This window comes from Simochromis diagramma, unplaced genomic scaffold (assembly GCF_900408965.1).
Source record: "Simochromis diagramma unplaced genomic scaffold, fSimDia1.1 OVJJ01000293.1, whole genome shotgun sequence".
In the NCBI taxonomy this organism is placed as follows: domain Eukaryota; kingdom Metazoa; phylum Chordata; class Actinopteri; order Cichliformes; family Cichlidae; genus Simochromis; species Simochromis diagramma.
In genome coordinates this window covers 14,899,290-14,916,700 of record NW_024386801.1, presented here as the reverse complement: position 1 = coordinate 14,916,700, position 17,411 = coordinate 14,899,290, and the positions used below count along the sequence as shown (strand labels likewise).

General features: G+C 39.6%; 2 protein-coding genes across 2 annotated transcripts; both read right to left on the bottom strand.

Moving 5' to 3' along the window:
• Positions 1-7,726: 7,726 nt before the first annotated feature.
• LOC120729389 (galanin receptor 2a) lies at positions 7,727-9,294 on the bottom strand. The gene has a single exon (XM_040024919.1). The coding sequence runs from the start codon at positions 9,276-9,278 to the stop codon at positions 8,355-8,357; it is 924 nt and encodes a 307-aa protein (XP_039880853.1). The 5' UTR covers positions 9,279-9,294; the 3' UTR covers positions 7,727-8,354.
• A 4,423-nt stretch (positions 9,295-13,717) lies between these two features.
• On the bottom strand, positions 13,718-16,197 carry LOC120730020 (parathyroid hormone-related protein-like). The gene is made up of 3 exons (XM_040026088.1): positions 15,679-16,197; positions 15,409-15,514; positions 13,718-14,891 (listed from the first exon to the last, which is right to left on the bottom strand). Exons 2-3 carry the CDS (start codon positions 15,510-15,512, stop codon positions 14,495-14,497), a joined length of 501 nt encoding a protein of 166 aa, XP_039882022.1. The 5' UTR covers positions 15,513-15,514; positions 15,679-16,197; the 3' UTR covers positions 13,718-14,494.
• Between the last annotated feature and the right edge of the window lie 1,214 nt (positions 16,198-17,411).

The following is a 17,411-nucleotide window of genomic DNA, read 5'->3' as shown; positions in this document are numbered from 1 at the left end:
GTCCTATTGTATTTCTGCAAAGCAGCTTCTGAGCCCAGTGGATCTTTGGGTTACTCACATAACCGATGGATAACTGGTTTTGTGATGACATCACATGCTGAGCTGAGCTGGGGTGCTTTGCAGTTTGTTGCACTTTGTATTCCAACTAAGAGTCAGTCAGCATGCTAAGAAAATAAACGCACAGCATGGTATATTTAACAGCCTCTCTTTTGAAGAGCCACCACTGCATAGTTCGGCTATTGTAAACACAGCACAATAACCTCTGTAAACCCTGTCATATTAAGAATTTACACTCGTGTTTGTGTCTGTATAGATGCTGTATTTTCATCTTTCAGCAGTGCTGTAATTGAATCCCGCTCACAGAGCAGCCCTCCGCAGTGAACCTTAGAGACTCCTATAAATAAACTGACAACTCTCCTTCAACACTTGCCTATATGGCATATGGAATGATTAGCTCATGGCTGGAGCCCTCTGATCTTACAGTGTGTAGCCACAACTATTTTCTGTCAGCTATTTGCATTGCTTAACTTGTGGATTGCATCAAGAATGGGGTCTCTGAGGAATTCATAAAATGTAGCTGTGTTGCTGTGTGTGTTGGCCAAACATTAACTTATTATGTGTAACATGATATTGTATTAACAGGATAATTTGTTACAAGAAATGTTTATAAGAGGACTTATTAAGATTGGTCAGTATAACTGTATAAATTGTTGTTTTGATCATTAAAAAGTGCAGTGAAATCTGCATCGATGGCAGCAATAGATAAAACAGATGCGTTTAATCCCTTTGATTTTTGCGCTGTCCTGTAAAGACTTTGCTATGACATGTTCTTAATACTAATCTTGTCACCTCTACACTGTGGCAGAGGATCTTTTGGCATTTTTCACCTGTGTTGAGGAAAGTCTTACATGGATCAAGAAAAAGGATGGGCCAGCTAAGCTGCCTGCTCTATCCTCTGAACACCTTGCCATCACCGTGACTGAGACAGTGGTCACCTTAAGGTGCCTGTAGTAGAATAGCTCCAGCTCCAGTCCCTGCTTTCTTTTCAACTTTCTCATGTGCATGAAAACAACATGGAGCTTTCATGTCAGCTGTAATGGGTAAACACACTTACCCATTCTGAATGAGGCCATTTGTGTTGGATTTAAGATTTTTTTTTTAGCGCATTGTTAGTACTTATTTTAACATCATGTTCGACATTGCTGTTGATTCCTTCATCGACCACAGGTGTTATAGGTCACCAGTTCTAATGTAGGTATGATGCAGCACAAAACACTGGAGCTGCTAACCCAGTGCACCAGCATTTTTATTCAATAGGAGTCATTTTAGTTTTAAGCACACTGTACAAAAAATATGACGCACAACTCTTGTTATGCATTTTACTTTTCATTTATTCAACATTAAGTGGAGTATTAATTTGAGGTAAGCCTTAAACTAACTGTTGGTTTTGTTTCTTTGCTGTTAGATGATTTTATTTTGTTGAGCAGTTAATAAAGCTGCTATTTTGACTTGAGTTCAGTTCATTTGCCCTGTTTTAACTGCTCAGTGTTAGTTCATTTTGTATATTTTTGCATTTTGGGGGTAAATAAAATCCACTTTTTCAAAATACCCACCGTGTCCTCGTGTCTAACCTCCTCAGTCCCTCACAGTATACATATCATAAGCTAAGTATATATATATATATATATATATATATATATATATATATATATATATATATATATATATATACTAGGGGTGCAACGATACACAAAATTCACGGTTCGGTTCGGTTCGATACTTTGGTGTCACGGTTCGATATTTTTTCGATACAAAAAAAATGTTCATGCCTTTTTAATTTGTCATTTATTAAAATTATAAATATATATTTTAACTCAAAAGTACAGTTTTTAAATTTAACCCTAACCCTTGTGCGTGTTTTTTTATTTTGACAGCGAATGCGCACCTGCGGACCACTTATGTGCAGCCCTGGTTATTTAGCTCGTCATATTGCAGCCACAGAAATTCTTTTGTCCATGAAACCATAAAGCTGCACTTTCTTTTTGCCTTATAGTCTGATTTGTCATAACTTCTCCGTTTTGTGGTAAGCTTTTCTTTGGCTGTCACTTCTTCACCCTGACCTGTCTTATTTGGCTCAGCAGAACTAAAATATATATCGTGCTGCTTTTACACACGCACTCACATAAGCTCAGCGATTCTCTGCGCGATCAACCTCTCACATGTTTAAGCTTGCTGCGGGAGATTTCACTTGTCATGTTTGCATAGTAAGCTAACGATTAATAAGACGATGTCAGAGGAATTGGTGCACAAATTATCATCACTCACAGATCAGTGCTGTCGCTCTCTATACACAGTTCGCACGATTGCAAAGTGAAAGCAAAAACAACAAGCGCAAATTCAAACGCGATTACAATATGTCACATATTGACAGTGGCTCACCAATGCCAATGACATAATTACCCAGCTACATTTCTGAAAGAATGCAAAAGCATTGACATATATTTTTCCTACAATAGCCCGACGGGCAGGGCAGAGATAGATTTTGGTAGCCCGACTGAAAAAATCGCTAGCTCCAGGACGTCGGGCTAGCGATATTGCAAGCCCTGTATCTGATTGAGGAATCACTCATCTTTGGAAAAGAGAGTTTATTACAGAGAAATGTCTCTTTCCAAAATAAAAGCTATACTATCCGCTTCTTCTGGGCTATATTCTCAGCAGCATAAGGAGAATCATGTGCTAACAGCTGTCTAAATGACTCGGCTAAAGTTAGTAGCATGCTTGTTGTTTTTGTCTTTGCACTAGGATGATGTCGGCATAAATGTGCAGTCATATTCGTTGTGTTCCCACTAGTGCTTTCAGGTTGATCTCGTTGAAATGACCTTAACGCCACAACACGGCAAATCTCCGTTAACGAGCTACCGCCGATCGCCCCGTGCATGGGGCTAGACGGCCAACACGTTAACGAGCTAACTGCGCTAACACACTAGTTCCCACCCATGTAATTGAGCATTGCATGGCACATCCAACATACTGTTTTACTTTAGTCCATGACTCGCTTACCTTCAGGGTCATACGTCACATGAAAACCAAAATAATTCCAAACGCCAGATCTGAATGAGGGTGGGGGAGGTGCCCTGCGCTCTTCCTTCTGACGATGCTGTCTGTGTTGAGCGCTCAGTGGATCTGCGCTCGACAGTGCAGCCTAGGCGGAGTAGTCGAACGCAGATTCACTGAGCGCTCAACACAGACAGCATCGTCAGAAGGAAAGTTGATAAAATAAATTACAAATGTTGTATTGTTCGATACATATGCGTACCGAACCGAAAGCACTGTATCGAACGGTTCAATATCGATACGAATATCGTTGCACCCCTAATATATACTTAGCTTATGTATATATATATATATATATATATATATATATACATAAGCTAATATATATAAGTATATATAAGATGCAATGTGTGAGCTTCAACTGAGGCCACAACTCAGCATGAGTAAAACTGCATTATAAGGGATGGAAGAACGATGAGGAGGAAAGTCATACAACACTTGCTGGAAGCCAACTACACACTACTGGGGCACTTATTCTGTCAGTAAGCAAACTGCACTGCTAATACAAAGTAAAACACCACACTAACAAAACATGCAAACAAATGATATCACCAGCACAAGTGAGCAAACTCCCAGGACAACGACTGCTCATGTGACCTGGGTGCAGCCACCTATCAGGGTATGGCGCTGACAACCCAAATACAGAGGCAAAATAAGTGAAAGCAAGCTTTAGCTGCTGATGAAAAGTTCAAAGGTAACGAAAAGAGAAGTCTGAAAACACAGGCAGCCAAAGACACCAGGAGTACACACTGAGTAAATCTTACAAGGAAGGGGACACATCCAGGAACATACACAGATCCTCTGCCAGAGAGGAGACAGGACTATATTTAAACTGACGACTGTCTGGGGACTGACAAACAGGAGAGGAATGAGATGAAGGTAAAAGTGACACAAAGGTGAGATAATCACAAAAGAGGAAGTAAAACAAGACAAGAATGCAAAGAAAGCTTTAAAGAAAAATGAGAAATAAACAAAAAACATCACTAGAAATACAGGGAGTGCAGAATTATTAGGCAAGTTGTATTTTTGAGGAATAATTTTATTATTGAACAACAACCATGTTCTCAATGAACCCAAAAAACTCATTAATATCAAAGCTGAATGTTTTTGGAAGTAGTTTTTAGTTTATTTTTAGTTTTAGCTATTTTAGGGGGATATCTGTGTGTGCAGGTGACTATTACTGTGCATAATTATTAGGCAACTTAACAAAAAACAAATATATACCCATTTCAATTATTTATTTTTACCAGTGAAACCAATATAACATCTCCACATTCACAAATATACATTTCTGACATTCAAAAACAAAACAAAAACAAATCAGCGACCAATATAGCCACCTTTCTTTGCAAGGACACTCAAAAGCCTGCCATCCATGGATTCTGTCAGTGTTTTGATCTGTTCACCATCAACATTGCGTGCAGCAGCAACCACAGCCTCCCAGACACTGTTCAGAGAGGTGTACTGTTTTCCCTCCTTGTAAATCTCACATTTGATGATGGACCACAGGTTCTCAATGGGGTTCAGATCAGGTGAACAAGGAGGCCATGTCATTAGTTTTTCTTCTTTTATACCCTTTCTTGCCAGCCACGCTGTGGAGTACTTGGACGCGTGTGATGGAGCATTGTCCTGCATGAAAATCATGTTTTTCTTGAAGGATGCAGACTTCTTCCTGTACCACTGCTTGAAGAAGGTGTCTTCCAGAAACTGGCAGTAGGACTGGGAGTTGAGCTTGACTCCATCCTCAACCTGAAAAGGCCCCACAAGCTCATCTTTGATGATACCAGCCCAAACCAGTACTCCACCTCCACCTTGCTGGCGTCTGAGTCGGACTGGAGCTCTCTGCCCTTTACCAATCCATCCACGGGCCCATCCATCTGGCCCATCAAGACTCACTTTCATTTCATCAGTCCATAAAACCTTAGAAAAACCAGTCTTGAGATATTTCTTGGCCCAGTCTTGACGTTTCAGCTTGTGTGTCTTGTTCAGTGGTGGTCGTCTTTCAGCCTTTCTTACCTTGGCCATGTCTCTGAGTATTGCACACCTTGTGCTCTTGGGCACTCCAGTGATGTTGCAGCTCTGAAATATGGCCAAACTGGTGGCAAGTGGCATCTTGGCAGCTGCACGCTTGACTTTTCTCAGTTCATGGGCAGTTATTTTGCGCCTTGGTTTTTCCACACGCTTCTTTTGCGACCCTGTTGACTATTTTGAATGAAATGCTTGATTGTTCGATGATCACGCTTCAGAAGCTTTGCAATTTTGAGACTGCTGCATCCCTCTGCAAGATATCTCACTATTTTTGACTTTTCTGAGCCTTTCAAGTCCTTCTTTTGACCCATTTTGTCAAAGGAAAGGAAGTTGCCTAATAATTATGCACACCTGATATAGGGTGTTGATGTCATTAGACCACACCCCTTCTCATTACAGAGTTGCACATCACCTAATATGCTTAATTGGTAGTAGGCTTTCAAGCCTATACAGCTTGGAGTAAGACAACATGCATGAAGAGGATGATGTGGACAAAATACTCATTTGCCTAATAATTCTGCACCCCCTGTAGGACTATCATTAAACTATCATTAGTAGTCTTCACAAGGGGTAACACGGGAAGATATCACATCAAAACTGCAAAAACTAAACAACACAGTAAAAACCTAATTACCACTGCAGCAATAACAACAACTACAGTGAATTAAACTGATTTCAAAATAAAATAAAACTTCCATACAACAGGACCTCTGTGAGCGGAGGAGTCGTCCCCTGCTGGCCATTAGAGAGGAATTTTAAAGTTGCTTCGTATTTACTTAGTTTTTCATACCTCTGAGCTACATCCATGTTTTCTTAATAGTTTTTGATCTATCCTCATACTTAAAACACACAAATAGCTCTGATCGTATTGGCTATTGTTCCACAAAGGACCAACCAATCGGCTACGACTGCACAACTTATAGCCTGGCAAGCTATTTAATAACCAGACATTGTTACCTATAGTTTTTTCCCTGCTAAATTGTATTAGCATCCTCTGGCTTTGCCACAATAAAGTTATTTTGACAAATGCCATCAGAACAAGTTCTTTATCACTAATCTTCCTCTGAAAACAGTACATTTGTTTTTGCTACACTGAAACACTCTGCGTGCATTCTTTATTGTCTCACCACATACAGCATAGGGACTGACTACTGGCCTGACTGGTCAGTACCAGTCAGGCCAGCTGCCCTTGCTGTACGGTAAAGAGAAGGCCAAAAGTCAGGGGGCGAGCTGACAGAGGGAGGGGCTGGTTGTCTCCTATTACTTGCTGCCAGAACTCAGCCAGCCTCATTATAACTTCTCTCACTCTGCTTTCTGTTTAACCACAACACCTGATACACAGTCATCATCTTACACCCTCCACAAACTTTAGGCCTGTCTCATCAAAGAGTGTGAACATAGATGTGGGCTTTTATCTGGGACCTGTGATCTTTTTGTGAAAGAGAAATATCAACCGCTGTTGGCGGTGTTGCCATGTAGTTAATCAGCAGCTCTTGAAGGGTTGAGCTCATTTTTAAATGAACATTATTGGTAAGGTTTGATTGTGCAGTTAGGATGTGGTTAAACCCCCAGTAAACAGCTGATCGCATCACCTTATATCATGCAGTCACTGCCCTCAGACAATCACAAAACAGCATTAAGAGAAATATCAAATATAAAATCACGCTTACATGAACTCTCCAGTGTGAGAGTTTGGACCCGAGGCTTTTGATATGTCACTTTTGATGGCTCAATTGAATTGTGTGAAGGTGAAAGCTGCGGCTGACTTCTGGGTTCTTCATTACATGTAATGTAGTGTAATACTACTGGATCATATAGTCCATATTTAATAGCCATTAGATGCCAAAGTAGCAAAATTTACTGAATGATTTATGGCTGTTTGGAAGAATAGCTGCTCTGTGAATGGAAACCAGATTTGTGGCAGGGTGGGTGGGGGGTGGAGGTATGTGCACACATGTGTAAAGAGTAACAGGAAGCAGACCAGCTTTCTCAAATAAATCATTAAATAATTAAATTTCAAGTTTCTCTCCAAGCAATATTCTACTTTCTGTGTACTTTATGACAAAAAAAAAAATGAGTATCAATATCAGCTGGTTTCTAGTGAGTCTCCCACCCTGTCAATGAACTCAGTGCCCACCATCTTTGACTGCAGCCCCTGGTGGTAACCTTAATCACACACGAGCTAGTTCTACACCTGCTACAGGTTCTGATTAGAGTGGCCCTCCACCTCAAAGCTGGTCATCAGAGCCGAACAAGGACTACAAATTCCACTTTTTTTCCAGATGGATGAGACTGGAGTGCTTTGAACCACAGGATGAGATCCTCTCTGAATGATATGGAGTACTGTCACAACAGCAACCTGAACACTGCAGCGTGTTTTATGAGGCTTGTTATTATATTCCTAGAAACAGAAGCGAATATTTAAGAGAAACACTGCGGCAAAACAAAAGAAAAAGCAAACTGTGTGCAATCAGTGTCCTGACCTTTTATCCATCTGTTTATTTACTGTTAAAAACATAAAACTACAGAATAATTGAGGTGACCATCATATTAGTTTTATTCTGAAATTTTAGTGTGTAAGTAGTGAAGGTAACAGTGAAAGATTGTGTACAAAGTTTCTCTTAAAAAAAGTGAAGGAAAAAATCCAAACAGGGATACAAAAACATTCAAGCTTCATGATGTATTAAGTCTGAAAAACCTCTACATATTTTTACATTTACACCACAAATACAGACGGTTTCTCTAGTGATTGTGATCTCGTGATTCTACTGAATGTGTTTCTGTTAAAACAGATACATTGTAATCAGATCTGCATTAATCCTCAAACACATTTCAACATGATGGGGAAAGAAAATTTCCAAATGACATAATACATGACATGACCCCCCGATGGTGGTGGGAAATCACAGTCATTTGTAAAAATAAAGTAGGATATTGTTTCAAAGACAAATCGTCATTAAGATAGTGATACAGAAACTGATTCCTCCTGCTTTTTAAGGCACATAGCAGATGTGTCACGCCTGAAAATAGACTTTTGATGTCTACTTACTTCTATATTTAAAGCGCACACTTGGAATGGGAAACTGAAATAATCACAAATGTCAACAACAGCAACAACTAAAAAAAATGGCAGACACAGCAGAAATTTTGATTTGTACAAACAGTAACTGTAACAAAAAGGTGTCTTCAGCTCACAAACAAATCAGCTGACTCTAAAGGCTGTCCGTGGTAACACTGGTGACCTGCGGCTGCACCCTGTTCCTGTTACAGCTGAAGAGCCAGGCTGCCCTCCTGTGGCGGTAGCGCTTAGACAGCAGCACATAGAGCACTGGGTTGACACAGGGGTGCAGGTATTGGAGCACAGTACAGATAAAGTGGAATATATCCCAAGCCGCTCTGTGGCGATACAGCCCCAGGTACACACACAGCTCCAGCACATAACTAGGCAGCCAGCACACTGAGAAGGTAGCTGCAGCCAAGAAAACCATGACAGAGGCTCTGCGGGTGTTTTTGGCACTGGACACTGACATTACGGGACTCTTGTGTAGAAACAGAGCCAGACGGACATAGTTGAATGCAATGACTAGCATCGGAATAAAGTAGTAAAGTACAAACTGGCTTAGGACCACTTGGTAGTGGTGCTCATGAATGGTTGGAAGGCAGAAGGTGAAGTTTGTCAGGTTTGGGCCCATGCTCTTTTTGGTAGCAAACATTCGCAGAGGCAGGCTAATAAAGAAGCTGAGGGCCCAGACCAAGACAAACATAAGAATGACCAGATCCATGGTGGGAGGCTGGTACGGGTTGGTGATGATCATGGCTCGGGTCATGGACACAGCGCATAGCGAATAGGTGCTAGCTGCCAGACTGAAGGCTAGCAGGAACTGGTAAACCTTGCAGGAGATGTCACCAAGAGGCCAGGAGTGACTTACAGCAGAGTGCAGTGTGAAAGGGATGAGCAGGAGAGTTAGGAAGTCAGCCAGAGTCATGCTGAACAGAAGGATATCGAGCCGGTTCTTACGCAGTGTGTTGTACTTGGCAAACAAAGAGAAGACCAGCAGGTTGGCACACAGCCCAATGCCCAGGATCACACCACAGGTACAGGCAAAGATTAACCCATAGGTGTTGGGAAAAGCCATGTTGTCATCGGAGTGACATCATCTGTCAGAAAAGAATGACATTTGGATTTTGAGATTTGGGTTAAAAAAGAACAATAAATTAATTAGGGAAATAAAAGGCGGATTGATGACTAAACAAGCTGAAGTCCTGTTTATGTCACATTTACTCTGCTTAATGTTAACACACAAGTGACAGCTTCATCACATGGCACCTGTAAGGCTTGTGTAGACCTACGTGTCACAGTAAATGACACATATATACCAAAACACATATATGATGCAAGGCAGAGTAAATGTACTGATCAACACTTTTGTTTACTGACAAGCCAAATTTATTTCAATATCACTTTAAGACAACGCTGAAAGCTACTAAATATCTACATTTACACTAAATATAGTGTTAAACAAATTAATATGGTTTAACTCAGACTCAGCACTGGAAAGAGACATCAGGTTAATCATGTTTTACTTACCATTGTTGTACCTCCATTATTAGCTCATGTCCACAAGTGAACTAACCTCATTATGTAAAATGAAACATTTGCTGGTTTGTATCCCGTTAAAACAAACTGAAGGGAGATGTGAGAGCCTCTAAGGACTCATTACAAAGTGTGATCGCTGAATGTGAAGGCAAGAAAGGCAAACATTACTTGGGCCAGATTGATTCTGGTTGACTAGGTTTAAAGAGAAATGGACTCTGGTCACTCTGGGAGAGATCAGTGATATACAGTGCATACGTGTTTTGTTAGCATTCATGTTTCTTAGTTTTGTTATATGATGTTTGAAGCTCTGTAGTCTAGCAGTACATGAATAGACAACACTGGCCTATTTAGGGACATAAAAGGTGCTTTGTAAAAGGTCTGGTCTGGCAATTAATCATCAAAGCTAACTAGGCACCTATGTAAACCTGAGCAGATGATAAACACACTGATAAATGTGAATGCCCTATAAGATGTGTGGCAACAGCAGCAATGAGCATCGCAAAAGTAAACAGTAGCAGTTTTTCTTTAACCTCTAATCAAGCAAAAGTGTTGATCATTTCACTAATGTGATATTTGCAGTACGATAATGATAAGTTTTACTTGAGGGAAAGATTTCTTTTGCATTTAAAACATGAAAAAGAAAGAAAACAGGGCTACTGCAGTAGGCCTACCTTCAAGGGTAGGCCTACTGCAGGAGTTCACAACCAATTCACTGTATTTATATGAAATGTTTAATGTCTGAGTGTGTATGCCCTGTGAGCCAAACACTTCCTGTCAGAAGTCTATTTATAACTAGAAACGTCTGTTCTTGAACACAAGCAACAGAATGAAAGCTTTTCCAAGATTTGGCAGTTCAAGTTGACACTGTGCCAATTTCACTGTTTTATGTTTGAATGTGATATCTTAGCCCTGAGATGTTTTTCTTGAGATTTTCTTATTATTCATCACAAATGTTCACTTGGACACAAGGATGAACTGATTAGATTTTACTTTTACTTCATAAAACAAGTTCTTATTGTAATTCTTACAAAAATTTTACACAAATTTCTAATAGGATAAAATGATAAAAATAATAATGTTTTAAAACCAAAAGGTCAAAGTTCACCTTCACTACCCCATAAAACACTCCACCACAACTAAGGAACAGAGAGAAAGATGGATTTATGTTATCTATGTTTCGTAAGTAGGCGCAGCAGCGACCTGTCTTTGATAGCAACAAACTAGCATTAGCTTCACAAGCTTTTCACCAGTACTTACCTGCAGTGTGCATTTGGTTATATGTGTGGACCAAAGAGAGGGAGCAAAATACTCAAAACTCTACATCAAATGTAACCTGAGAGCATATAAAGATGCATGAATATAAATGTGCTTACCTCTCTCTTTACCACTACTCTTTGGTGTATTATAAACCATCTTTTGCTCATATTATGTTTTTTTGATGTTTTGTTTTTGTTTTCTCTTGTTTTGTTTTGTTTGTTTTTTTTTTTTTTTGTTTTTTTTTGGGGGGGGGGGGGGGTAGTTTAAAATGCTAACTAGGACAGTAAAGTTCATTCATACTGCACAAATAACATTTTCAAATCAACACCCCTAATCCCATAATATGGCCAGTGAGCGATGTCAAAAAAAACCCCACCTAGCTCATTGATTATGTTCTCTGTTCTTTCACGTCTCTAGATATTAATTTTTCTCTGCACTGTTTGATTTCTTCAGTGTGAGCTGCAGGCTCCTAACGGTGGCTTTATCAGGCTTTCCACAGCTTTTATGACTCATTTTAGCTAATGGTGTACACTGCTGCTCTTAGTTCAGGATAGCTGACGTCGATGCATCTGCTAACCCCTCCATTATCGGTGTCTGTATCTTACATTCAGTGGCTGTTAAAGTGCCACGTGTTCTCAAGTGGAACATTAACAGCTTCATTGTGTTCTGTTCATGCCGAAAGTCAACAACACTGTTTTTTCACGCTGCTACCTTCAGCAAACATTTTAAACGTCTGTTTTGACCCAAATGTTACACTTACTATTATTCGTACTATTTTATCTTGATAATAATACAGCATTTGTAACTATTTTTCAAAGACTTTGAGGGAAAACTTACTATGAGCACTATAATAACAATATAATATAATAATTAATCAGTTATAGGATAAATAAAACGTTTTTTCAGACAATGTTGTAATCTTATATGATTCACAGAATTCATGGAATATGTTTCTATTCTGAAGTGCTGGTTAAAATAAAAAAAAAAAAGCAACTTGGTAGTGATCTCAAAGGCAACACACGGTCACAATAGGCTCTTAAAAATTGCATTTTCTAGCTCAGATTAGTTATTGATGATGCAAATAATCCCTTGTGTTGTCAGAAAATGTATATATTGCATACATACATCTATAGGATATAAAAGAGTACTGTGCGCCAAGTTTACTTATAATGGGTTGGATCCCCTTTTGCTCTCAGAACTGCCTTAACTTTTTATGTTAAAGATGCTCCTCAGGAATTTTGGTCCACGTTGACATGACAACATCACACAATTGCTGCAGATTGGTGATGTGAATCTCCTGTTTCATCACATGCCAAAGGTGGTCCAGCAGGTAGAGATCTGGTGACTGTGGAGGCTGGTGAGTGCAGTGAACTAATGATCACATTCAAGAAACCAGTTTAAGATGATCTGAGCAAGTTATCCTGCTGGAAACAGCCATTAGAAGACGGGTACACTGTGAAAAAGCGATTACTGGGTAACATTACTCAGGCTGTGGGATACAAGTGATGCTCACTTCATTTCTAAGGGGCTTAAGTGTGACAAGACAATATCCCTAACACCATTAAACCACCAGCAGCTGGAACCATTTATACCATTGATGGAGCCATGCTCTCATGTTGTTAATGCCAGATTCTAGCCCTACCATCCAAATGCTGCAGCAGAAACCTAGACTCATCAGACCAGGCAACATTTTTCAACTATTCTATTGTCTAGTTTTTGTGAAGTTGTGTAATTTCTATCCTTGGGTTTTTGCTCTTAGCACGGCACTCAGTGTGGGTTTCATCAAGGGTTGATTTGTCGTGTTGTGTGAGTGTATTTCCAATCTAACCATTCTCCTCTGATCTCTGGCATCAAAAAGGCATTTTTTACCCAGAGAACTGCCACTCAGTGAGTATTTTCTCTTTTTTAGACTATTCTTTGTAAACCCAGGAGATGTTTGTGTTGGAAAATCCCAGTAGACCATCAGTTTTTGAAATATTCAGACCTGGCTATTTGGCACCAACAACCATGCCACGTTCGGAGTCACTTAAATCACCTTGCTTCCCCATTCTTAAACTTGAACTTTAGCAGGTCATTCAGGTCATCGTGCCCATGGCTAAATACACAAGGTGTGACTGGTTTATTAGATAGTTGCATTTGTGAGTAGCTCAACATATCTACCTAACCAGTTGGCCATTGAGTTTAGGATTTCTAGGTGATACAGATCATTCACTGCATCATAATGTTGTAGTGTGACACCCACGAGGAGCTGGCAATGCCTGGTTAAAGGGGGATATTTTGCTGATAATCATATGATCAGGTCTGTGGTAAAAAACTAAAAAAAAAAAGAGTTTTTTTTCATGTTTTTTCTAAATTCATCCTCTCTAAAGACTTGAGGTGTGACTTGAACCATGGTTTTAGAGGATTATTACTCTCTTAGTAATTTGCCATTTCTAAATTTTCTCCTATTTTCTACATTTATATAATTTGAATAACAAATTCACAATTATCAGTGCCTTTATAAGCTTCTTTTTCTTGTTTTGTTTTTGCTTTCTTTTGGTCTCACAGTCAAAAATTAAATATTCAAACCATTAAATGCTTTATTTTTAGAAGGAGTCCCAATTAATCAAATTGTTTGAATAATTTTTCTCAGCAAATCATTTTGGCTGCCAGATTTTCCATTTGAGCTGCATATATCCTGGTAATAAAGACACAGAGAATAAAAAAATAGCTCTAAGGACTACATATTTAATGTTTGAATAACTGGAAAATTATACAGTATGCCCTCAGTGCACGTGCAGAACATTGTCCAGTAGATGATTCTGGCTTAATGTAAAAGAAAAATCCATTGTTAAGTGATTGAAGTGGGTTTAATGAAGCGTACGCTGAGTTATCTAAGGTGTGAAAGAAAAGCAGGACCATCATAGAAAAAAAAAATTACTAAACCATAATCTCAACCACAAAAGAACATATACAGGATATAGCTAAAGTGCATTATGGAATTTAGTCAGCAGCACTGAAATACATTCACAAAATAAATATACATTTTAAAGTACAATAAATTATGAACTGATGTATTCATTGACCAGTTTGTTGTGTGTAAGTCCATAATGGTCAGCACTCAGAGCCAAACAAAAAGCAGGTTGCCCAGCATCGCATTATTTGTAGAAGTTATCATGTATAGGAAATAAATACTTCCTCCCGTGCTCTACTTGCATACATCTGAAACTACAAAACGTATCACTGCTTGGAAGTATATCAGGGCTGCAGAGTTGTAAAGATTTCCCAAATAAATATGGACCTAAGCAGGTGTTATCATGAAACTAAAATGAAGTGTGAGATTGTTTTACAGCAAAAATACAAACAACAAAGCCAAATATTAATATACAAGCACAAACTCAGGGTTAAGATATAAAGTGACTGAGTCTGGCATCGTTAGTCTGTCGGGTATCAGTCAGCCTGCGTCAGTGTCTTAGTGCAGTACCACATAAAGGGTACTGTTTTTTTAATTTTTTGCGTTTAGATAGCCATCCGTGGTGGCGCCTTTGTTAGAACAGACCGTGCTCGCCTCCTCTTCTTATCGTTTTCTCTACGCCGGCCCAGCCTCACCTTTTTTTTCCTCTTGGTGGCAACTTTAAGTGACTCCTTATAAGCCTGAGCTTTGTTGGTCTCCTGAGGGAGGTTAGGGCCCACTCTGTCCTGCCTGAACCTGTCAGAGAGATCTTTGGTGGCCCCCGAGGGCTTCTGGTGGTTTCCACTGAAGCTTTGGCTCGAGGTTCTGCTTTGCGCAGGTGGAGCACGATCATCAGCCGTGTGCACCTCCTCCAGCAGCTCGTGTAGCCACATGCGGCGCGTGTACTCATGTATGGTGCGGCCCTTATCATGCATCAGCTGGGCGTGGCCTACTGACCTCTTCCTTACAGCAAAAAAAAAAAGTGCCAAAGTTAGATTAAATTGTATCAAAAACAAAGGTAGTAAAAAAGCCACATGGTGGACTATTAGAAATCCGTTTCAGTCTCTGATATCTCTTAGATTACTGCTGAACATTAATCCCAGAGGAATATATCATTTCCTCTGGGATTAATAAAGTGTCTGATTCACAGTCAGTCATTTAAGAACTTTTTTTGTTCCAACTTTAAATTTTATTTGACATCTCAGTGTTACGTTAATAGAAGAAGTGGATGGCTATTATAAATTTTAGGTCAGGCTTTATGAAACCTCAATACAGTAGGTGGCAGCATAAACAAGTGTGAGAGCTGTCACTAATCTGAGTTTGATATGGACCTAAAACAGAGAAAACATCCCATGCCTTACTTTAAAATATTCAAACTGCAGAAAATCTCAAATATTTTTTTCTTAAATTGCTAGCTTTTCGAGATCTTGCATAGAATTTGTTTATTCGTTTTTTTAAAGGTATCACAAAGGTAACTCACATTCTGCTACTAAGTGCATCAACTGGTCTCCCATCGAGAGTCACCGGAGAGCACAGCAAGAACACAGCCAGACTCCACTGATGAAGCACGACTATAGAGCACATCCCTGAGGCAAAAACGTAAGCAACACAATAAATATCATCAGTCTCTCTAATGAGTAATGAATTAATCCTAAACTGTGTCTGTTTTTTCAGTAGAGTTCGTTTCATCTGAAAAATGACACACACAGCCTTTAAACAGTCCTCTAAAAATATAAATATTTAAACTTACTTTGTTTCCAGTGAAAATCCCCCCAAAAAACCGTAAGCTCTTAAGTGTTGATGTTCTTGCAAAAATGATTTCACAAAAAAGATGTGTGAAAATTAATGTGCCAAACACAATTTGGCCCATTCAGAACTTGTGAGCAGATCCATTGGTGTAAATGTAGCCTAGGGAAATCCCCTCCGAGTCGACTCCATTAATTTGCCTCCCAACAGTGTGTGTTAAGCTATTTATAACTTCCCAGTGTCCGAATAAAAGTGGGATAAAGATAGAAAGAAGAGAAGCCCATCAGCTGCAGAGCCACAACTCTGCTCAGTCCTGCAGTAATCTCATGTGAAGTCGCACTGAAGCATCATCTGCGGTAGTCAGAGCTGCTGAGCCGAGCTGAGAGCTCTGTGTGTGAGCCTGTGTGAGTCCGTGTGAGAACAGGCACTGAGAGAAAGTCAAACTCCTCTTTGGGTGAAGATGCATGCGCTACCTCAGCCCCTACCCATTAAGTCCAGTGCTAACACCCTGCCCAACCTCCCAACCCTCACCTCACTCTCACTCCCCACCAACCCTTCACTCACACCTGCTGTGACATGAATGTGGCACTGATGCAAAGTCCAGTCATACAACAAACAGCGTACTGAAAAAAAACTAATGAATAAACATATATTTAGAGGAATTTCTATGGAATTTTGCCATACTTTCAAAATGCAGTCTACTAGTATATTTTCATTGGGTGCTCAGAAATGACAGGTGTGCACCAGTGTAGGTAATCACGAGTTACCAAGCAGAGAGTGAATGGTATAAGGGGAGGGGCAGGGTTACTCCAAAGTAAACAGCCAGGCCTAACCACTTTCCCAGGGGAGAATGACCATAACCTCAGAGAAACCCAACCCACAGCCTCTCACTGCAGACCATTCAGTTCACCTCCACTCTGCCTCTGCAAACCAGCTCACCACCGAATGGTTACAGTGGGTTCTGAGGTATCTTTCATATTCAGCTCATAATGAGACTACTGAGGTTTGCATTAAGGCAGCTGTATACAACCTGAGGTTCACTATGCATATTCAGGTGCTGAACCGAGTCTCGAGTGCCTAGTGATTTAATAAATGCACTTGTTAAAGCTTGGCACTCTCACGTAAGAGGTGCCTCTGTGACTAAAAGTGCATGTATTTTTAGTCTCACATTGACAGACAGTGCATCATGTCCCAAGTGTGGAAGTGCATGCAGCAAGAAGGAGTGTCTTTTTTAAATATAATGTATTGCTTATATTTGAACCTTTGTTTTTTTTTTCTGAAAAGCCTGATGTACACAATCAGACACCTTCAGTGCTACTGTGAGCAATAAATTGTGCAGAAATACCAGATGTAGCAAAAATAATAAAAAATTAAAACTCAAATATACAAATTGACATTCAATCTTCAAGTGTCCCCAAGTTTCAATAACATTAGAGTTTCAAAATAATATGAATTTTCGGGCAATTATTTCATGGGTCAGGTTTTACAGTGTTAATTTGAACTACAACTCCTGTCACCATTTGAAAAGCTGGGCTAAAAAATAAGTGAAAATTACATTCATTTATAATTTACTAGACCAGTATGCAAACAAAGAAGTTTTTGGAATAGTTTCTTAATTTGATGATTTTTATATAATTGCACATCTCACAAAACAGATATATTTATGTTTTATCAAACGTGCTACCAGTGCCACGCTAAAGTCCTAAATGCGGCACAGCTATTTGTATTGAGCTAAAT